The 16,221-nt window shown below is 48.3% G+C and overlaps 1 protein-coding gene across 15 annotated transcripts in view; it reads left to right on the forward strand.

The window, feature by feature from the left end:
- PHLDB1 (pleckstrin homology like domain family B member 1) overlaps positions 1–16,221 on the forward strand; it is a 157,218-nt gene that overhangs the window by 87,735 nt on the left and 53,262 nt on the right. For 14 of the 15 annotated variants that reach the window (XM_066606144.1, XM_066606148.1, XM_066606137.1 and 11 more), the window contains 5 exons: positions 1,337–2,394; positions 4,168–4,443; positions 6,508–6,651; positions 8,485–8,622; positions 13,051–13,179. In XM_066606144.1, the coding sequence (XP_066462241.1) occupies positions 1,337–2,394; positions 4,168–4,443; positions 6,508–6,651; positions 8,485–8,622; positions 13,051–13,179 (1,745 nt within the window). The remainder of the gene's footprint in view (positions 1–1,336; positions 2,395–4,167; positions 4,444–6,507; positions 6,652–8,484; positions 8,623–13,050; positions 13,180–16,221) is intronic. The other variant, XM_066606143.1, reaches the window with a different exon arrangement.

Consider the following 16,221-nt stretch of genomic DNA (forward strand, 5'->3'; position numbering starts at 1 on the left):
CGCTGCACATGTCTGCACACCACTTTGTGGGCATCTACAATTCTGGTCCAACTCTAAACATACTTTGAAGATCTACTCCAAATGCAGCTTGGGGTCCCGGGAACATGGCTACACCAGCCTCTCCCTGTCTGGATTGATGGCTCTCACCATTGTGTATAGGCAGAGAGCTGTTGCTCTGGGTGCGGGTGGGAAGAGGCTGGCCGAGCCCTGCGCCGAGACTCCAGGCTCCAGTCGGGGTGCATCTTCAAAGTATTTTCTTCTGAAATGCTGCAGTGTTTTAGAATAACTTCCTACCTGCCTGGGATATGCATACCGGCCCTTGGCCCATGCTGCCCATAGTCTCGGTCGCGTGAACCCGGTGACTGCTTTCTTTTAGGGGTTTTACCAAGATTATAAGTCCTTCTCTCCACAGAATATGGGGTAACTTGCTGATGGTGGGGTCTCACCACTGAGACCCCTGCCGATCTCAGGAACGAGGGTCCCGTTTCCTGATCTGCCTATCACCACAGGGGGTCTCTTCAACTCTCACAGTGACATCAGAGTGAATGGAGCACTGGCCAAGTATATGCGGTCAGCGCTCTATTCATTTCAATGGGGCTGACAGAAATACCCGAGCGTTTGTCACTCGGGTATCTTGGCAGACTCGTTGAAAGTGAATTGAGTGTTGTCATGGCCAGCGCTCCATTCTGTCTCCTCCTCAGTGCAGAGGGTGTAATATCCCCGTAGTGAGGATGACAGGGACACAGGACCCCCCAGATCAGCAGTGAGACCCCCAGTATTTAGCAAGTTTTTGCCTGCCCTGTGCTTAGGATATAACGTTGTCATAATTTTGTCATAATCCCTTTAGCAAATCTGTCAGAGGATCTTGGTGAGGGGGACCTGGGTCCAGTGTTTGTAGAAGCCGGTGTGCACGGTGTTTTGTGTTGCCAGTCTGTGCTAGTGCCTGCAGCACTGCTCTCCGGTGGGACCACCTACTGGCTTTATGCTTAGTTGCCCTATGAGACATGGCTGCTGCTTCACATCTTTTTATGTCCATGGGATGATCTGTTGATTCCCAGACTTTTTCCTGTTTGCCTTTCGATGGATAACAGGAGGCGCCATCATTCGGGTTGTCGCCTTTGATTTATCGTCTCTGAAGCGGATTGTAAAATGCTCATCCTATTAGTTTAGCATTGATGCCTTTGCAACAGCAACCTGCGCTAATAAATCCGCCAATGGGCTTGCTGTATTTTTGGGGGCCGATCTTTTATTTGTTTATATAGTCCTCTTCATTAATGCAGATTTCTAGTTCCTAATCTTTATGCCTTTCTGTTTCTTTTTCCACTTCTCATTCTAGAAAACTCCACGGCCTTCTTGAATGGTTGCCACGATGGTGGATACCAGTCCAGCATCCCTTCACACACGTCATTGGTGAGCTCTATTGAGAAGAACCTGCAGGACATCATGGACTCTTTAGTTCTGGAAAGGCCCACTTCACCCATCAGGAAATTGTCCCAGTCGTCTACTCACAGTCTTTCCTGCTTGTCTAATGGAGGAAGCCGACGCATGCTTTCACCACCAACCAGTCCCCTCTCCTCCAACTCTGGGTATGAAAACGCCTTTACTTCTCCGTTGTCTTCTCCTGGAAGCGGTAGCCTCACCAGCCCTTCTGGCCACGATTTAACGTCATCAATACCCCCACTTGTGCCTCACAGAACATCTAGTTTTAGTCACTCTTTGCCACGTCCAACACCAATTTATGGAGGGAGCAGTTTGGATTTACGTTCCTCACGGGGAACTGGTGGGAGTTCCTATCTAAGCTCTCCAAGTCCAGGAGTATCTACCCGAATGGGTGGTTTAAGCGTTCCAAGCAGCCCTCTTCTGGGAAGCAAGTTTCAGCATTCAATTATGGATCGACCTTCGAGCCCCTATAGACAGTTGGTAGGCGTTGCAAGAAGTTTGCCTCCAGAAAGTCCTAGACTGGCACGAAAAAACCCAGAGAGTATGAGAAACCTTCCTCCTCTAAGTCCTTCTTTATCACGAAAAGTAATGTCTGGGTCATCAAATACCATCTCGGAGAGTCCATCAAGAGTCCCTGATAGCCCTCGAGCTCCGGCACGCCGCCGTGTGGGCAGTGCAAGTTCTCCTGGTTCGGAAGATAATTTCTCCAGGCCGGTACGGGATCGCAGCCCTTCACCCTCCTCTTTTCAGGAAATTTCCCGCCGATTAACTCCAGCCTACAGCCATGGCTCCCTGGTAACTCCAAATCAGAGTCCAAAGTCTCAGAGGAAGGTGCATGGTCTCCGAGAACGGAAGAATAGTATCAGTGATATCAGCGACAATCAGGAAGATTTATTAGATTACCACCGGAGACAACGGGAAGAGAGACTCCGAGAACAAGAGATGGAGAGATTGGTAAGTCGAACACTTAATATATACACAAGGATGCAAACGGCTGGCAGGTGATGCCTGAGACTCTCGGTACGGGATAGTTGATCGGCTGGGGTCCGCCACCCGGGAACCCAGCCGATCAGCTGAGCACATCAATGCTATCAGTATCACTACACACACAGGAGTCGGAGTGGAAACAGCTGCTCCAACCCCGTGTAGTGGCCGGCGCTTGTAACTGCAGGCTGGGGTCTCGTTGAAATCAATTTGTCCTGTAAAATGCCAGATAGTCAGACTAAAACTGAACAAACCCCGTTCATGTTCGTCATAGGAAGAGTCTGTTCAGGGAGTCGGCGCTGGTTTCATGTTTCTCTAACAGAGAATGAAAACGGAACATCTTAGCGCTGATGGGAGCGAACCCTTTCATCTGCTCCTGTAAGATTTATCAGAACCTCATTCAGTAGACGGACTGATGGCCGTAGCGTTACTTTTGTCCCCTTCGGCATCCGCTGAAAAACGAGGTGGATGCCTAGTTTTACCAATTCAGTTCATCACCCTGCGTTGGTCATCAGTAGGGAGGGAGCTGTAGAAGATCCGGAGGGTTAAGGACTAGAGATGAGCGAGCGTACTCGCTAAGGGCAAATACTCGACCGAGTATTGCCTTTTGTGAGTACCTGCCCGCTCGTCTCAAAAGATTCGGGTGCCGGCGGGGGTGAGTGGGGAGTTGCGGGAGTGAGCGGGGGGGAGAGAGATCTCCTCCCCGCTCTCCCTTGCCTCTCCCCGCCCCCCGCTGGTACCCGAATCTTTTTGAGACGAGCGGGCAGGTACTCGCAAAAGGCACTACTCACTCGAGTATTTGCCCTTAGCGAGCACGCTCGCTCATCTCTATTAAGGACATTTTCTATCCTTCGGCAGATGTGAGTCCTGAGGGGGTTCTTGCACCTTGTTGCAGTTCTCTATTGTTCCTTAGCCATCCGGGTCCTTTTAGATGAGCCGCTCCTCGTTCGCTCTCGTGTAGCCCGTTTAGACAGGCAAATGCATCGTTGGCTCGTTCAAACACGACTCATTTTCAGTTGAATGGATGAAATCTGCTGGATCCGCGCCAAAATTCACATTAATTAGATTTAATTATTCTTAAGTTGGATGTAAACATTTGCTGATTGTCTCTTCTCAGTGATTTGTTCTGTCACATCTGTTTTTTTTTTTTTGTTTCTTAATGTTGAAAATGTGATCTGCCATCTTGGATTTCTAAACACGATCTAAATATATGCCCTATGCTTGTTGTATATCCATTGGGTTCCATATACCTACTGACAGAGGTAGGTATTTTGCAGTGTTTTTGCAGCTCCCACGGACTCCTATGGGAATTACGGAAACAACGTCATGTTGCCTGATTGTCTTGTTTCTGTAGGTCCCAGCCACCGCAGTCAGCTGGGCCGCGGCAGTGGGGGATAGAACTAGAGATGGGTGTGGGACCTGGATCTATCAGAGGTTCATGGAACTTCTTGTGAATATTGGCCTCCCATCAAAGTCTCAGATGGGGACACCCATTCAAACCAAAGTCTTTAATGTTACTCAGTGTAAAAGTTATGGGAGTTTGGATTCAATGGGAGCTGCATCTGTAATACAAACCCGGGCTGCACCACGGACAGCGCTGTCTGCTGTCGGCTCTTGCCGCGTGGCAGTAGGCCCGGCACGCAACACTCTCCGATCCACTATTGATGCCCTATTTTGAGGACAGGTCATCCGTAGTAAAGTCCCAGACAACCTCTTTAATCCGACTTTCTTTGTGTTTCTCAGGAGCGGCAGAGACTGGAGACCATTCTGAATTTATGCGCCGAGTACAGTAAATCGGATGAATCTTCCAGCCCGGCGCGGCTAGATGAACTGCGAGCGTTTCCTTCTCTGGGTACTAAACTGGACGACCCCATGTCCTTCGATATGAGAAGGCCATCCTGGGACAGTGCAAAGGATCGAAGTCATGAAATCAGCGCCAACCAAAATAAATCCCGAGATCTTCACGATGAAGAAACACAGAAAGAGGAGAACAGCAGCACGGAGAGCACGCAGCACGAGGCGAGTCACACGGGGGACACGGATGCAGCCACGTGTAACTTGGCTCAATGTGTCAGGATTATCTGCGGCCGTTTATTTGCTCCTTCAATAGATTTTCAGTGACCTAATATAGGATAACTCATCCCACAAAGTTATCACACGTTTAACCTTTGCTATATCTGTACAGAGGCAAAATGTATTAATTGTAGGGCATAAATGGCTCTACGGCTCAGTCTGCTCACATTTGTGTTGGGAGCTCGCCTTGAAGCCGCCAGCACCAAATCCCACACAAAGTAGTGCAGCATGCTGTGATTTTTTTTTTTTTGCCCGGGTAGATGCTCAATGGCATACCAGTAGCCTGACGGACTCCATTGTAATCAGTGGGGTCTGGTGGGCTGTTTGGTTCCGTCATAGGGCAGATCTGTTCCTGGCTGAGATTCCGTTTTCCTGTTCCCATGACAAAACTGAAAGATGGAATCCTCGAATGCAGATGTGAGCACGGTCGCCTTATAGGATGCGTATGTCACAGTACATCATTATATATACTGGCAGACATATGCATCTGCTGATGTTGGAATAGATTGTCGGTACAATCAGACTACACAGAGTTTGAGTCTGTTACCACGGAGACACAAAGGTCTGCATAGGAGCTGTAGACACAAAACGGCAGGATATTCTTAATGAAGTCTATTTGTAAAGTTGCTTTATTTTCCTTTTCAGATGCCCCGGAGAAATAAAATAAAAAGTTGCACAAATATACATAGCTTTTGAATAAGGAATAAAATAGTAGACATGAGCTTTCCTGACCAGTTTTATCAGCATATTTAAGGGCTACGGAAACCTTTTGGGTGCATTTCTTCACTTACATGCATGCGTTTTGCGTTGTCAGTCGTTTTTTCCAATGAGGTTTAATTAAAAACTATTGAAGTGTTTGTCTTCTACAGCTTCTCCATATCCCTGTATAGAGACACTGCAGTATATTTGTTAGTGAGCTGCTTTTCCTCTGCTTTCTCCTCTCCTGCACCTTCTTATCGGCTCATTTATGACCATAGTGAAGTTTCTTTGATGTGGTCATAAATTTGCAAGGAAGCGTTTGCGCAGATTAAAAAGGCCCCCTAGTCCTGTCCTCATGTCAGCAGGCCGGCTGACCCCAGTGATGTCCCTCTCTTGCATCTCTTGCATCTACTGAAGCTGAGGATTGCCAGTTCGGGAGATCGAGGGGAATAGCAGGAAAAGGGAGATCTTGTGGGAGTCAGCAGGACTGAGGCTATAAAGCTATGCAGCTAGCCCCGCTGACATGGGGACCGCTCCTCTTTAAACCCTTCCCCTTGCCTCTGCTGACTTTTTTTTTTTTTCTTTCAAAAGCCGGGCCAGCTTGCAGAGCTGCCAACCGAGCTAGCCGTGGCTGTAGGGGCTAGTAGAGCAGTTTGCCGTCTCCCTGACCCACTCGTACCGCTGCAGTATAAATTCACAGAGGAGCAGATAAGAGCTGTGTGCCAACATGGGGAAGAGGCTGTTGCAGAGCGTTTGGGAGCCAAGGGCACAAGGGCAGCACCAGTGGGCAGTAATGATGCCTGTTAGGGCAAGCAATGCTGGAAGTATGAGGTGGGTCCACCAGCTGGTGCTATTCGGCCTCATTGGACTCCTCTGCCTGAAGCACCTACATATACCGTAACTCCTACTGTCATCTGAAGAGTCTCCGGAAACATTAACCCCATATGAGGCTTTTCCTGTTGTTGCTGCAGGGAATTTTCTGCATTTCCATCATGTTTCAGGGAAGCTCCGTCCTATGAAACCTGAACCTGCAACTTCTGTGTAAGGGTCTGCGCTTATTAGAATGGCAAGAAAAGCCCACCGCTGGCATTCAGTAATAAGCGTTGCCCCCTCGGCATTGAGCCGCTCACACCTGTTCATTTAAATGGCATAGCAGGAAATAGAAAGTGCAGGAAGCAAACACTCGAGGTTACTTACTGCCCCCCCTACAGTCTCCATGCTAATAATAATCTCTCATCATGTAGCGCTTGACAATTGCATTAAGTCAATGAGGATTTCTAATCTGCCTGTCCTTTTTTATTTCCTACCCAGCAAGAAGATGCGGTATCGCCTGGCGACGTCGCTGGCGAGCTGCTAAGTTTGGAGGACCAGCGCAGGATGACGCTGAGCCGGGTGGACCAGCTGAAGAACAGAGTCACAGAAATGGAAAGGCAGTTACAGGAGAGCGCCCAAGAGGTCAGCGTCCATCCCACCCCGACTTTTCCGGCTTTCTCCTTCAGTCGGACTAATGTCTTCACTCTGCTGAGACAAACTTGTAGGAACCAGGGGAGGATCTTGTGGACCCTTGCTTTAGGCTAAAGAAATCCAACATGAGATCCTTTTCAGTTTCCGTTGAGGTGAATTGAAAAACTGATGTCACTTTGTCATTGGTTTTTCAATTCCTTTAAAGCAGGGGTGTAAAACCTACAGCCTATAATGCCGGTATATGTGGCTCACCAGCATCTGGACACCAATGCTGGTATGGCTGCTCACCTATATAGTTTCCATGTTGGGGACCAGAGGAGTGGCATACAGCAGGGTTGGTAAGATGGTAAGTACTAGTGGTGCACTGTGTGGCCAAATGTTGGTCCCCCATACATCAGGAGAATGGGGCCCCTTCACCCCTGTTTGGCACTCCAGCAAGGAGTATATGGACTATAGGTGACTGCCTGTGCATGTGGCTCTCTCATTGTAGTTTATGGGAGTTGTGAAATACTATGTTGTTACCTCAACACCCATCATCTACAATGGAGCCATATATATGCATGGTCTCCACCTCTCTGAAGTGCTGATTGGGGCCGGGGACTCCCACTATCACTATCCAGGCCAGGTAGTTGATCCTGAACCTGTCAGACATTTATGATTTATACTCTTGATATGCCGTAAATGTCTCAGATGGTTATAAGTGTTTAAGTTTCATTGGGGCTCTAGAGAGCGGTTCATTATGAAGTTGCTCACCCCTGCTTTAAAGCTTGGGCTCCATGGTGAGACCATGCAGTTGCAGCATTAATGTTCCCCTCTGGGAAAAATATTGAAACTGACTTTGTGAAAAACAGGTATTTGGCAATGGCCAGAATGTTCCTTTCTTAAGGTCCTGCTGTGTAATGATGACTTTAAACAACACCACTATCGTCTGGGCAGTTGCTCAGTAGAGTGAATATAAGCGACAGTTCCGTGTAAACACGGCCACCGACTGGGTGACAAGCGAGAATTCGTTCACAAGTTGCTTAGCTTCAGCTCTCCTGAAAATAGTTGCTGGTTGAGTAATTATCATGTAGTGTAAACAGGTAATCGTTGTCTTTCAACGATTAGCCAACAACCTTGCAGGGGAGCTGAGCGCTTGTTCCGCGTTCGCCACCCATCAAACTCAGATTTGCTTTTGCCTTTTTTTTTTTTTTTAAACACTTCACCCCCCACTTAACACTCATTGGTTCCTGAAAATGCATAAATATGTGCAAGTTACCCCCAACTGAACAGTCCCTGCTGGTCCTCGAAGAACCTATTAGTGATGCTATATTTGAATCTAGCGGGTTGCCCTGCACCCCACGGGTGAAGCACACTGGCACCTTGATGTTAAATACTGATAAATGCGAGGTATTAGCTGATATTTTGGTCAAAATACGTGAGCCCACAACCCATTTAACTGGTCCTTGCTTATTGTGGATCCCTACACTAACATTGGTTAAAATCACGGAAAGGGAAATCTCAAACAAACAAACAAAAAAAATCGCAGGAAGTGGCCAAATACTTACTAATATACTGATAGAAGTGGGCAGGCATATACACCATGTAACCCCAACATGCAGACAGCCAGAATGCTAAATGGAGGAGCAAGTAACAAAATGCAAACAGCAGTCTTTTTTTTTTTTTTTACACTTTATCATCTATTTTGAGCATCTGCTCAGACAATACTGGTTTTATGTGACCCAACCTGTGATGTAGGAGGACAGGACAGATGTGAGCCGATCCCAGGCAGATGTTACTGCATTGGTAACAGCTGACTTCCATGTTTGTCTTTCCTCTCTGTAGGCGGAGGTGGAACGCGCCCTCCTGCAGGGGGAGAGGGAGGCGGAGCTGTCGCAGCTTCAGCAGGAGCAGAGGATGGTGCAGCAGCTTCAGGACAGTCTAAATGCGCTGGAAAGTAACATCCAAAAGGAAAAAGAAAAGGTACCCAATCCAATGTCGCCATAATGCCCCAGTACCAGGTGTAAGCCTCTCCTCAGTGCACTTTCCCTCTCTGTCCCTGTTTTTCCACCTGCTGACGGGTCTTTTACCTTTCTGATTTTCCGAGTGGGAAGAGAATTAAATAATCGAAACAAAAAAATTACCTTTTGTTTTGCTACCGATTTGACCCTCCAGAGACAAAACCTTATTGTATCCTCCCATTGCCAGAGAGGCCTGACAACAACTCTTTAACAGTGTGTAGAATAAGCCTGGCTTCCCGTGAGCGCCCCCTCCAGTCCTGTGGAACGTCTTCTGCATGGTTAGATGAGGCACAGTGATAAGTGCCGTACGCTGGATGGGCTCACGTCTTACAAGTGTTTGCATCCTACTGATCTTCACGGGAGAAGCCTCTCCGCATTACATAATGTGTTGCATTCTACTTCTTGTCTACTTTTAGCGTTTTTTTCCCCCAACTATTAGATACATAGTTTTCAACAAAATAATGTGTCTTTTTAATTGTTACAACTTGTTACATATTAGTGCCATGTAAAGCCAAGGGCGAAGGATAGAAAAATGTGCAAATTAGCCAAAAATTGCCCTTAACTGAGCTCTGTTTCACCCAATACATGACATGTCGGAGGCTTAGAGGCCCATGGTGTCTAGAGATCGCCTATCCCAGCGCATGTAGTCATTCGGAAAGTATGATGGGCGCAGAGGAATATATATTCTGTTAAGTTAGGCGGAACCCTTACAAGTCGTGTTGCCAGGACCCGTGATGCATCTTTTTTCACTCACTGCACTTTTTGCACTGGATATTAACACCTTTTACAAATTGCTCCCAGATCTGGATGTGCGCTTATCAAAAAATAGTTCCATGTTATTGGCGGTTTCAGACTTGGTGCAGTGCGGTTGGTCACAACTACTAGAGGGGGAAGTCTGCTGTATACACATTAGCTCCTCAATTCTTTGTCTTGCACTCACCTTTTTATAGCCTTTTTAACGACAAGAGTTAATATTGTGTTTCCCTGAAAATAAGATGTCTTACACTCACCTAGCAGGCGCTGTCCGGGTCCCTCCTGCTGGTCTCCGGCACTCTGGCAGGCTTGCATGTAGTCCTCAACACCAATGGAGCATCTCTTGATGGTAACGGGGCTTGAATACCCCGCCTCCAGCAAGCGATTGGTCTGATTGGTTCACGAGCGCTGCCTCAGCCAATCACAGCCATCATTGAATGGCTGTGATTGATTCATTGAGTGCCGGCTTTGATTGGCTGAGGCGGCGCTCGTGAACCAATCAGACCAATCACTTGCTGGAGGTGGGGTATTCAAGCCCTGTCACCAGCAAGAGATGCGCCGTCTGCATTGAGGACTGCACAGATGGAGGCAATGGAGGGACACGGACGGCGCCTGCTAGGTGAGGTTATTTTGTTTTTGTTTTTTTTCATGTAGTGTAGCTAGGGCTTATTTTAGGGGTAGAGCTTATATTTCAAACCCCCTGAAAAACAGAGTAGGGTTTATTATCGGGGAAACACTGCAGTAAAAGTAGGAAGATGAGCAGACGTGACATTCTGCGCCCCTTACAGTAAAATTCCTGTAGTCCAGCATCCGATGGTGCAGAATAATAGTTGACCGATCCCAATAGCCAATTTAATCTGGAAATGCTATTTGAATAGATGCTTTTTATCTGAATGTGGAACTAACGGTGGCGTCTCTAAAGTAATGGCTACTATGTCAAATCTGCAGATGGTGGGCATTGACAGCTTCAGTACTTGTGTGCGTCAGACAGAAGGACGACGTCTTGTGTCACCTGGTGCAGTAATCATTTCGCACAAAGTGCGCTGCGCCCGATTTTACCTGCCAGAGCCTCCTGCTGTTCTGCCTGTCAGCTGCAATTCTTCCTAGTCCTCCAAACACTAGCAGAAGGCGGCAGCAGGAGCCTGGCCTGTACATCGGGCGAGCAGCTGCATATTATATGGATGAAATAGAGAATAAACAATAACGTATATACAGCGCAGGTCTGAAGGTCCATAGATGGATATCGGCTCACTGAGAGCTGGACAATCAGAATCGCAATAGCCGGCTCAGAAAATAAAAATCACAGATGCCTTTTTTTTTTTTTTACGGACACTTGGGGAAAAAGTCCCCTGTTTTTACGGTCCGGCCAGGAATTGGACCGCTGGGATCCCCGCTGCAGCTGTGTCTCTTGCAGTACTTGTATATTTTGGAAGGTTTTCATATGCCATGGTTATAAGCATTTAGGATTCCCTGTCTACATGTAAATGTCATGTGTCGTTAACCTGGATTAATTGTACTAACCTCCCTTCCACTCTCACTTTGCATGCTGTAGTTACCGTAGGTAAGTAAATCTGCATAATGACCTATTAGATTGTCTTTTGATATTGTGAAGTAGAAATGAGAAATAATTAGCAATTCCCAATCTTTTAGTTTTTCTTTTCTAGTTGCAGATTTGTATAAATATTATATCCGACTGCACACTGCTCAAAAAAGGCATTAAGGGAACACTTAAAGGGGTTTTCCCATCAATTTGTTTGAAATCACAAAACAATGCGCTCGGCCACAACATGTATATTTCCAGAATGCTCCATTCTCCAGATATTAAACATATTGATTCCTCTGGTTGTTTATGGCTCGTCACCATGGAAACAGACCACCTCTTCTATGGAAAGCGACGGCAGAGCACAGCGGGAGCGGGGGGCCGGCCTGAGAGCCCCTGCGCTACTGAGGTCCCAGCTATCAGATTCAGATGAAAGAAGTGCACAAGTCCCGCCGCCTCTGTTGTTTCTTTCCATAGAAGCGGGGGTCTGTTACCCCGGCAGCAAGCAATAAGCAACCAGCGGGCAGAGGAATCAATGGCTGCAGTATGCGGAGAACGGAGCATTGTGCAAACAAACCTCTTCTGGGTGAACACATTGTTTTGCGATTTCAAACCAATTGATCTAGTATTCCTGAGGTGGGAATACCCCTTTAAGCATCACAGCATAACCATATTGGTGCTATCAGCTGAGCATCAGTGTCTACCGCCACTGCTTGCGTTTTCCCCACAAGTGTCAGGCTGCAATGCAGGTCTAGCCCGACAATTAGCATGGTTTGCATTAATGGCACTCATGTCATAGCATCCTTATTTACTTAGGATGCCCTTCAGTAGAGTGTCACGACCTGACCGCCGGTTTCCAGATCCGAACATCATACGCATGTATTCTGCTCGGAGTTCTGCTCCAGAGACCCGTGGTCAGGCTGCGGCACACTTCAGAAGTCTGTGCATTAAGCGGATGGTGCCGAAGACAGTGTGGATGGACCCTTACGCTTCAGGGATATTAATTTGTCCAGTACGGAAGCAGAAGCGATTGTGAATCCACTTCATCTGCTTTGGTGAAATGAAAAGGACAGCAGGAGCACCGGAGGGGGGACAGCAAGACACCCCAAAAATGGAATAAAAAAGGACTCCTCCTTCATGATTCTTCTCTAGTTCTGCGTTTTGCTAGTGTCCTTGTCAAGACTGGTACATGAGGTGCTATCTGCAGCCCGGTCGGGTTGTACAGGTAGTCCTCTGACAGGATGGCACATCCGTACATGCCGGAGCAAGAAGCTCTGCTGTGTCCCCCAGAACAAGATCAAGATACCAGGACATGGGCCGTTACACAAGGAGAGCCGGACAGAAGAGCATCAACCAGGTATCTGGACCAGAGGAACAGGAGCAGCGCTGCTGAAGCCTTGCAAAGTGACCTCCAGCGGGCGACTGACCATACACAGACTCCGTGAGGGCCCAGCGTCCTGCAGTGGGACCTGCGCTCACAGCCCAGCCACCCTACAGCTCCATTGGCAGTCACCAGAGAACCCAGGAATTGGCAGATCCACCATTGGTGCCGCTGTCTCTTCACAGATAAATGCAGGTTCATACAGAGCGTGGGAAGGAGCGCGGCGGTGACCGTTATGCTGTCTGCGTCATCCGTGTTCCCTTAATGGTTTTTGAGCAGTGTATCCTACAACATGGAGGTTGGGAATCGCTCCTGCCTGTAATCTCGCACTGATGTTTGCCGTGCAGCCGGTCAGTCAATGTCCATAGTTGTGTTCTGCATTAGTCGTAGAGCGTCGGCCACACATGCTGCTAATGTAGATGTCTCTAATCCATGACGGAGAGCTGTTGCAGTGTCCTCTGGCAGTGAAGCTGAGCTTACGTTTACCCCAGGCGCCTGTCATCCACTCTTCCTACTTCTATCTAATTTTTCTTTGTTGTTCTCTCCATATTCTGATATTTCGCCCTTTTCATTCCCTCTAGTTGTACCTTTAGCCTTTCTGTCTCCCCTTTTTAACTCTTTATGAAGTCCTACATCTTATGGCTGTGCATGGCTGAGGTTACAGTGCAGTGTCCTGTTCCCCATTTTTGTCTTTTGGATAACCCCACGGGATTAAGGTGCGGGAGAAGCTGGAGCAGCAAAGGATGGAAATGCAGAGCGTTCAGCTTTCTCACCATGACCTCCAGAGACAACTCCATAATTGCCCCGAAGCTCTAAGGGAGCAAGTGCAGTGCCAGCTCACACGGGTCAGTCTGCCCATAGGGGACCCTTTCTGGCACTACTTTCTGTCACATGCCACCGTCTTGTCCTCGTTATATATTATTCAGCTCTTTTATGTTTAGTTGTTACATGAACAGGTCTGTGTTGTGCTCAGATTTTACCGGTTCTCGATCGGTCTGACGTCTTACTGACTAATATGTGTTTGTGGTTTCTCTTATTCTCTGGCTTATTTATTACACAGCGCTATCTGGCTTCTTTTTGTTTACCTTTATTTCCCTTTTATCTTAACTTTCTTTTTCCCTCCTGCTCTTGCTCTTCTGCCCTCCTGCTCTTGCTCTTCTGCCCTCCTGCTCTTGCTCTTCTGCCCTCCTGCTCTTGCTCTTCTGCCCTCCTGCTCTTGCTCTTCTGCCCTCCTGCTCTTGCTCTTCTGCCCTCCTGCTCTTGCTCTTCTGCCCTCCTGCTCTTGCTCTTCTGCCCTCCTGCTCTTGCTCTTCTGCCCTTCTGCTCTTGCTCTTCTGCCCTCCTGCTCTTGCTCTTCTGCCCTCCTGCTCTTGCTCTTCTGCCCTCCTGCTCTTCTGCCCTCCTGCTCTTGCTCTTCTGCCCTCCTGCTCTTGCTCTTCTGCCCTCCTGCTCTTGCTCTTCTGCCCTCCTGCTCTTGCTCTTCTGCCCTCCTGCTCTTGCTCTTCTGCCCTCCTGCTCTTGCTCTTCTGCCCTCCTGCTCTTGCTCTTCTGCCCTCCTGCTCTTGCTCTTCTGCCCTCCTGCTCTCCTGCCCTCCTGCCCTCCTGCCCTTCTGCCCTCCTGCTCTTCTGCCCTCCTGCTCTTTTTACTCTGTATTATAAAGTCATGGCGTATTGCTTTATGACTGATCGGGGTCCGACCTCTAGGAGCCTCAACGATCCCGACTATGAAGGAGATGCTTGCACTTGTTTAGCACTTCATCTTGGTCCCACACACAATGGCGTCCCGGCCACTAATTGTACATGGGAACCGCAGCGTAACCCCATTTAATTCAATGGGGCCTTCTGCATTTCCCTGCACAGCTGGGTAGTTGGGATCGCTGCTAGGCAAGGAGAGTTTAGAAGGGGACACAGTAGTAAATCAGCGCTGTGGCCCCTGCGTTCTCAGGATCATGGGGACCCCCACTGATCATGAAGTGATATGCCATTACTTTTTATAAGATGGGAAAACCCCTTTAAATATTTAAAGAGCCTCTCCAGGGACACGTTTTATCACTTCCCTGAGGTACCATTGGCACACAGTGCTTACTAGGACACATAATATACTTACTGCTCTGGTCCCCCATGGTCTCACTCTGACCAGCCGAATCCTATAGCCTCTGCTGTGTGGACTGGGAGTCTTGTTTTGCCCTAGTCATTCCTATGAGAGCTGCAAATGTTTGGCTAGTCGCGGTGCAGGTCACGTGGGACAGTGGGAAGCCCGAGCGGCGTGGGTCTCATCAGTAGAGCCTATGGTATTAGGCATTTTTGTGTCTTTCACCCCAGGAAAGCGATCAAAACGTTTTCCCGGCGTGGCCCTTTAAGTAGACGGCAGTAAATGTGAAATAATGAAAATCTTTTATTTTGCAACATTTGTAAGTTCAGCACCTAAGTTGCTTCTATAGTTTGATGCTCCAAGGAATTCTCTTTCCAGTCTATGGCAGTTTTCGGCTCTGTTCACACTGGCATCGTAGTCGCCAAGGCGGGTTAATATAACCTTTAATAGAAAAGCAAACTAGATTATTTCTGCCTTCAGGGGCGATAAAAACCGGACATCATGGAGGCTGAATGCCAGTCTGGACAGACCTACCTCTCCGGGGGAGCAGCGGAGCTTCCTGTATACCGTATACAATAAGCTCCTACACTCCCCTATACACAAATATGGAGGGATCTGCCGGTCAGGCCAAGCTGTATGGGAAGAAGCTGAACAGGAACTGCCCAGTAGCCACCTCTGCCACCGCCTGGCTCTAGCCCTTTTTAAGGGTGCGTTCACATGGGCGCGCTCCGCCTGATAGTACATACCAACACGTTGATTTATCACATGAGCGATTGTTCTCTCGTAGACCGGCCGCAAGATCGAAAAATCCCCGCATGTCCATTATTTCTGATGGGATTTTTTCTTAATAATTGCATCGCACTCACCAGCCCCGTGATTTGCATGCCAGTGTGACCCGATTTTCCCGGGACAGAATTTTGCCAGCTGTATTACCTGCCATTGGTTTTCTCTGCCAGCCCTCCAATCCGCCGCTTCCAGGTCCGGTTTTTGGTCGTCCGGGATGGCTGACACAATCTTCAAACAACCTAATTCCTCCACATTGCATTGGCAATGTTAGACTACCAATGCACTATGCCTGTTCTCTGATTGGCCAGCACTGCTCATATGATCAGTGCTGGCCAATCAGAGAGCAGTGCACAGTGTGCATCTACTAAATAGAAAATTGCAGGGGCCATCTTTGACCACCAAGAACTGGGCTCACTACCAGCAGGTCGGAGGGAAGTGCTAGTGGGAAAGAACCACTTCTCTGCATCCATATATCGAAAAACACTTGTAATTCTCCCCAAAACGAGCCCAGTGTGTGTCTGCAGACGTGTGTATGAGATAGTCGTGCTGTTACTGGACCTCGTGTGTATGAGATAGTCGGGCTGTTACTGGACCTCGGGTGTGTGAGATAGTCGTGCTGTTACTGGACCGCGTGTGTATGAGATAGTCGGGCTGTTACTGGACCGCGTGTGTGTGAGATAGTCGTGCTGTTACTGGACCGCGTGCGTATGAGATAGTCGGGCTGTTGCTGGACCGCGTGTGTGTATGAGATAGTCGTGATGTTACTGGACCTCGTGTGTATGAGATAGTCGGGCTGTTACTGGACCGCGTGTGTATGAGATAGTCGGGCTGTTGCTGGACCGCGTGTGTGTATGAGATAGTTGTGCTGTTACTGGACCGCGTGTGTATGAGATAGTCGTGCTGTTGCTGGACCGCGTGTGTATGAGATAGTCGGGCTGTTACTGGACCGCGTGTGTATGAGATAGTCGGGCTGTTGCTGGACCGCGTGTGTATGAGATAGTCGGGCTGT

This window comes from Eleutherodactylus coqui, chromosome 6 (genome assembly GCF_035609145.1).
Source record: "Eleutherodactylus coqui strain aEleCoq1 chromosome 6, aEleCoq1.hap1, whole genome shotgun sequence".
In the NCBI taxonomy this organism is placed as follows: Eukaryota; Metazoa; Chordata; class Amphibia; order Anura; family Eleutherodactylidae; genus Eleutherodactylus; species Eleutherodactylus coqui.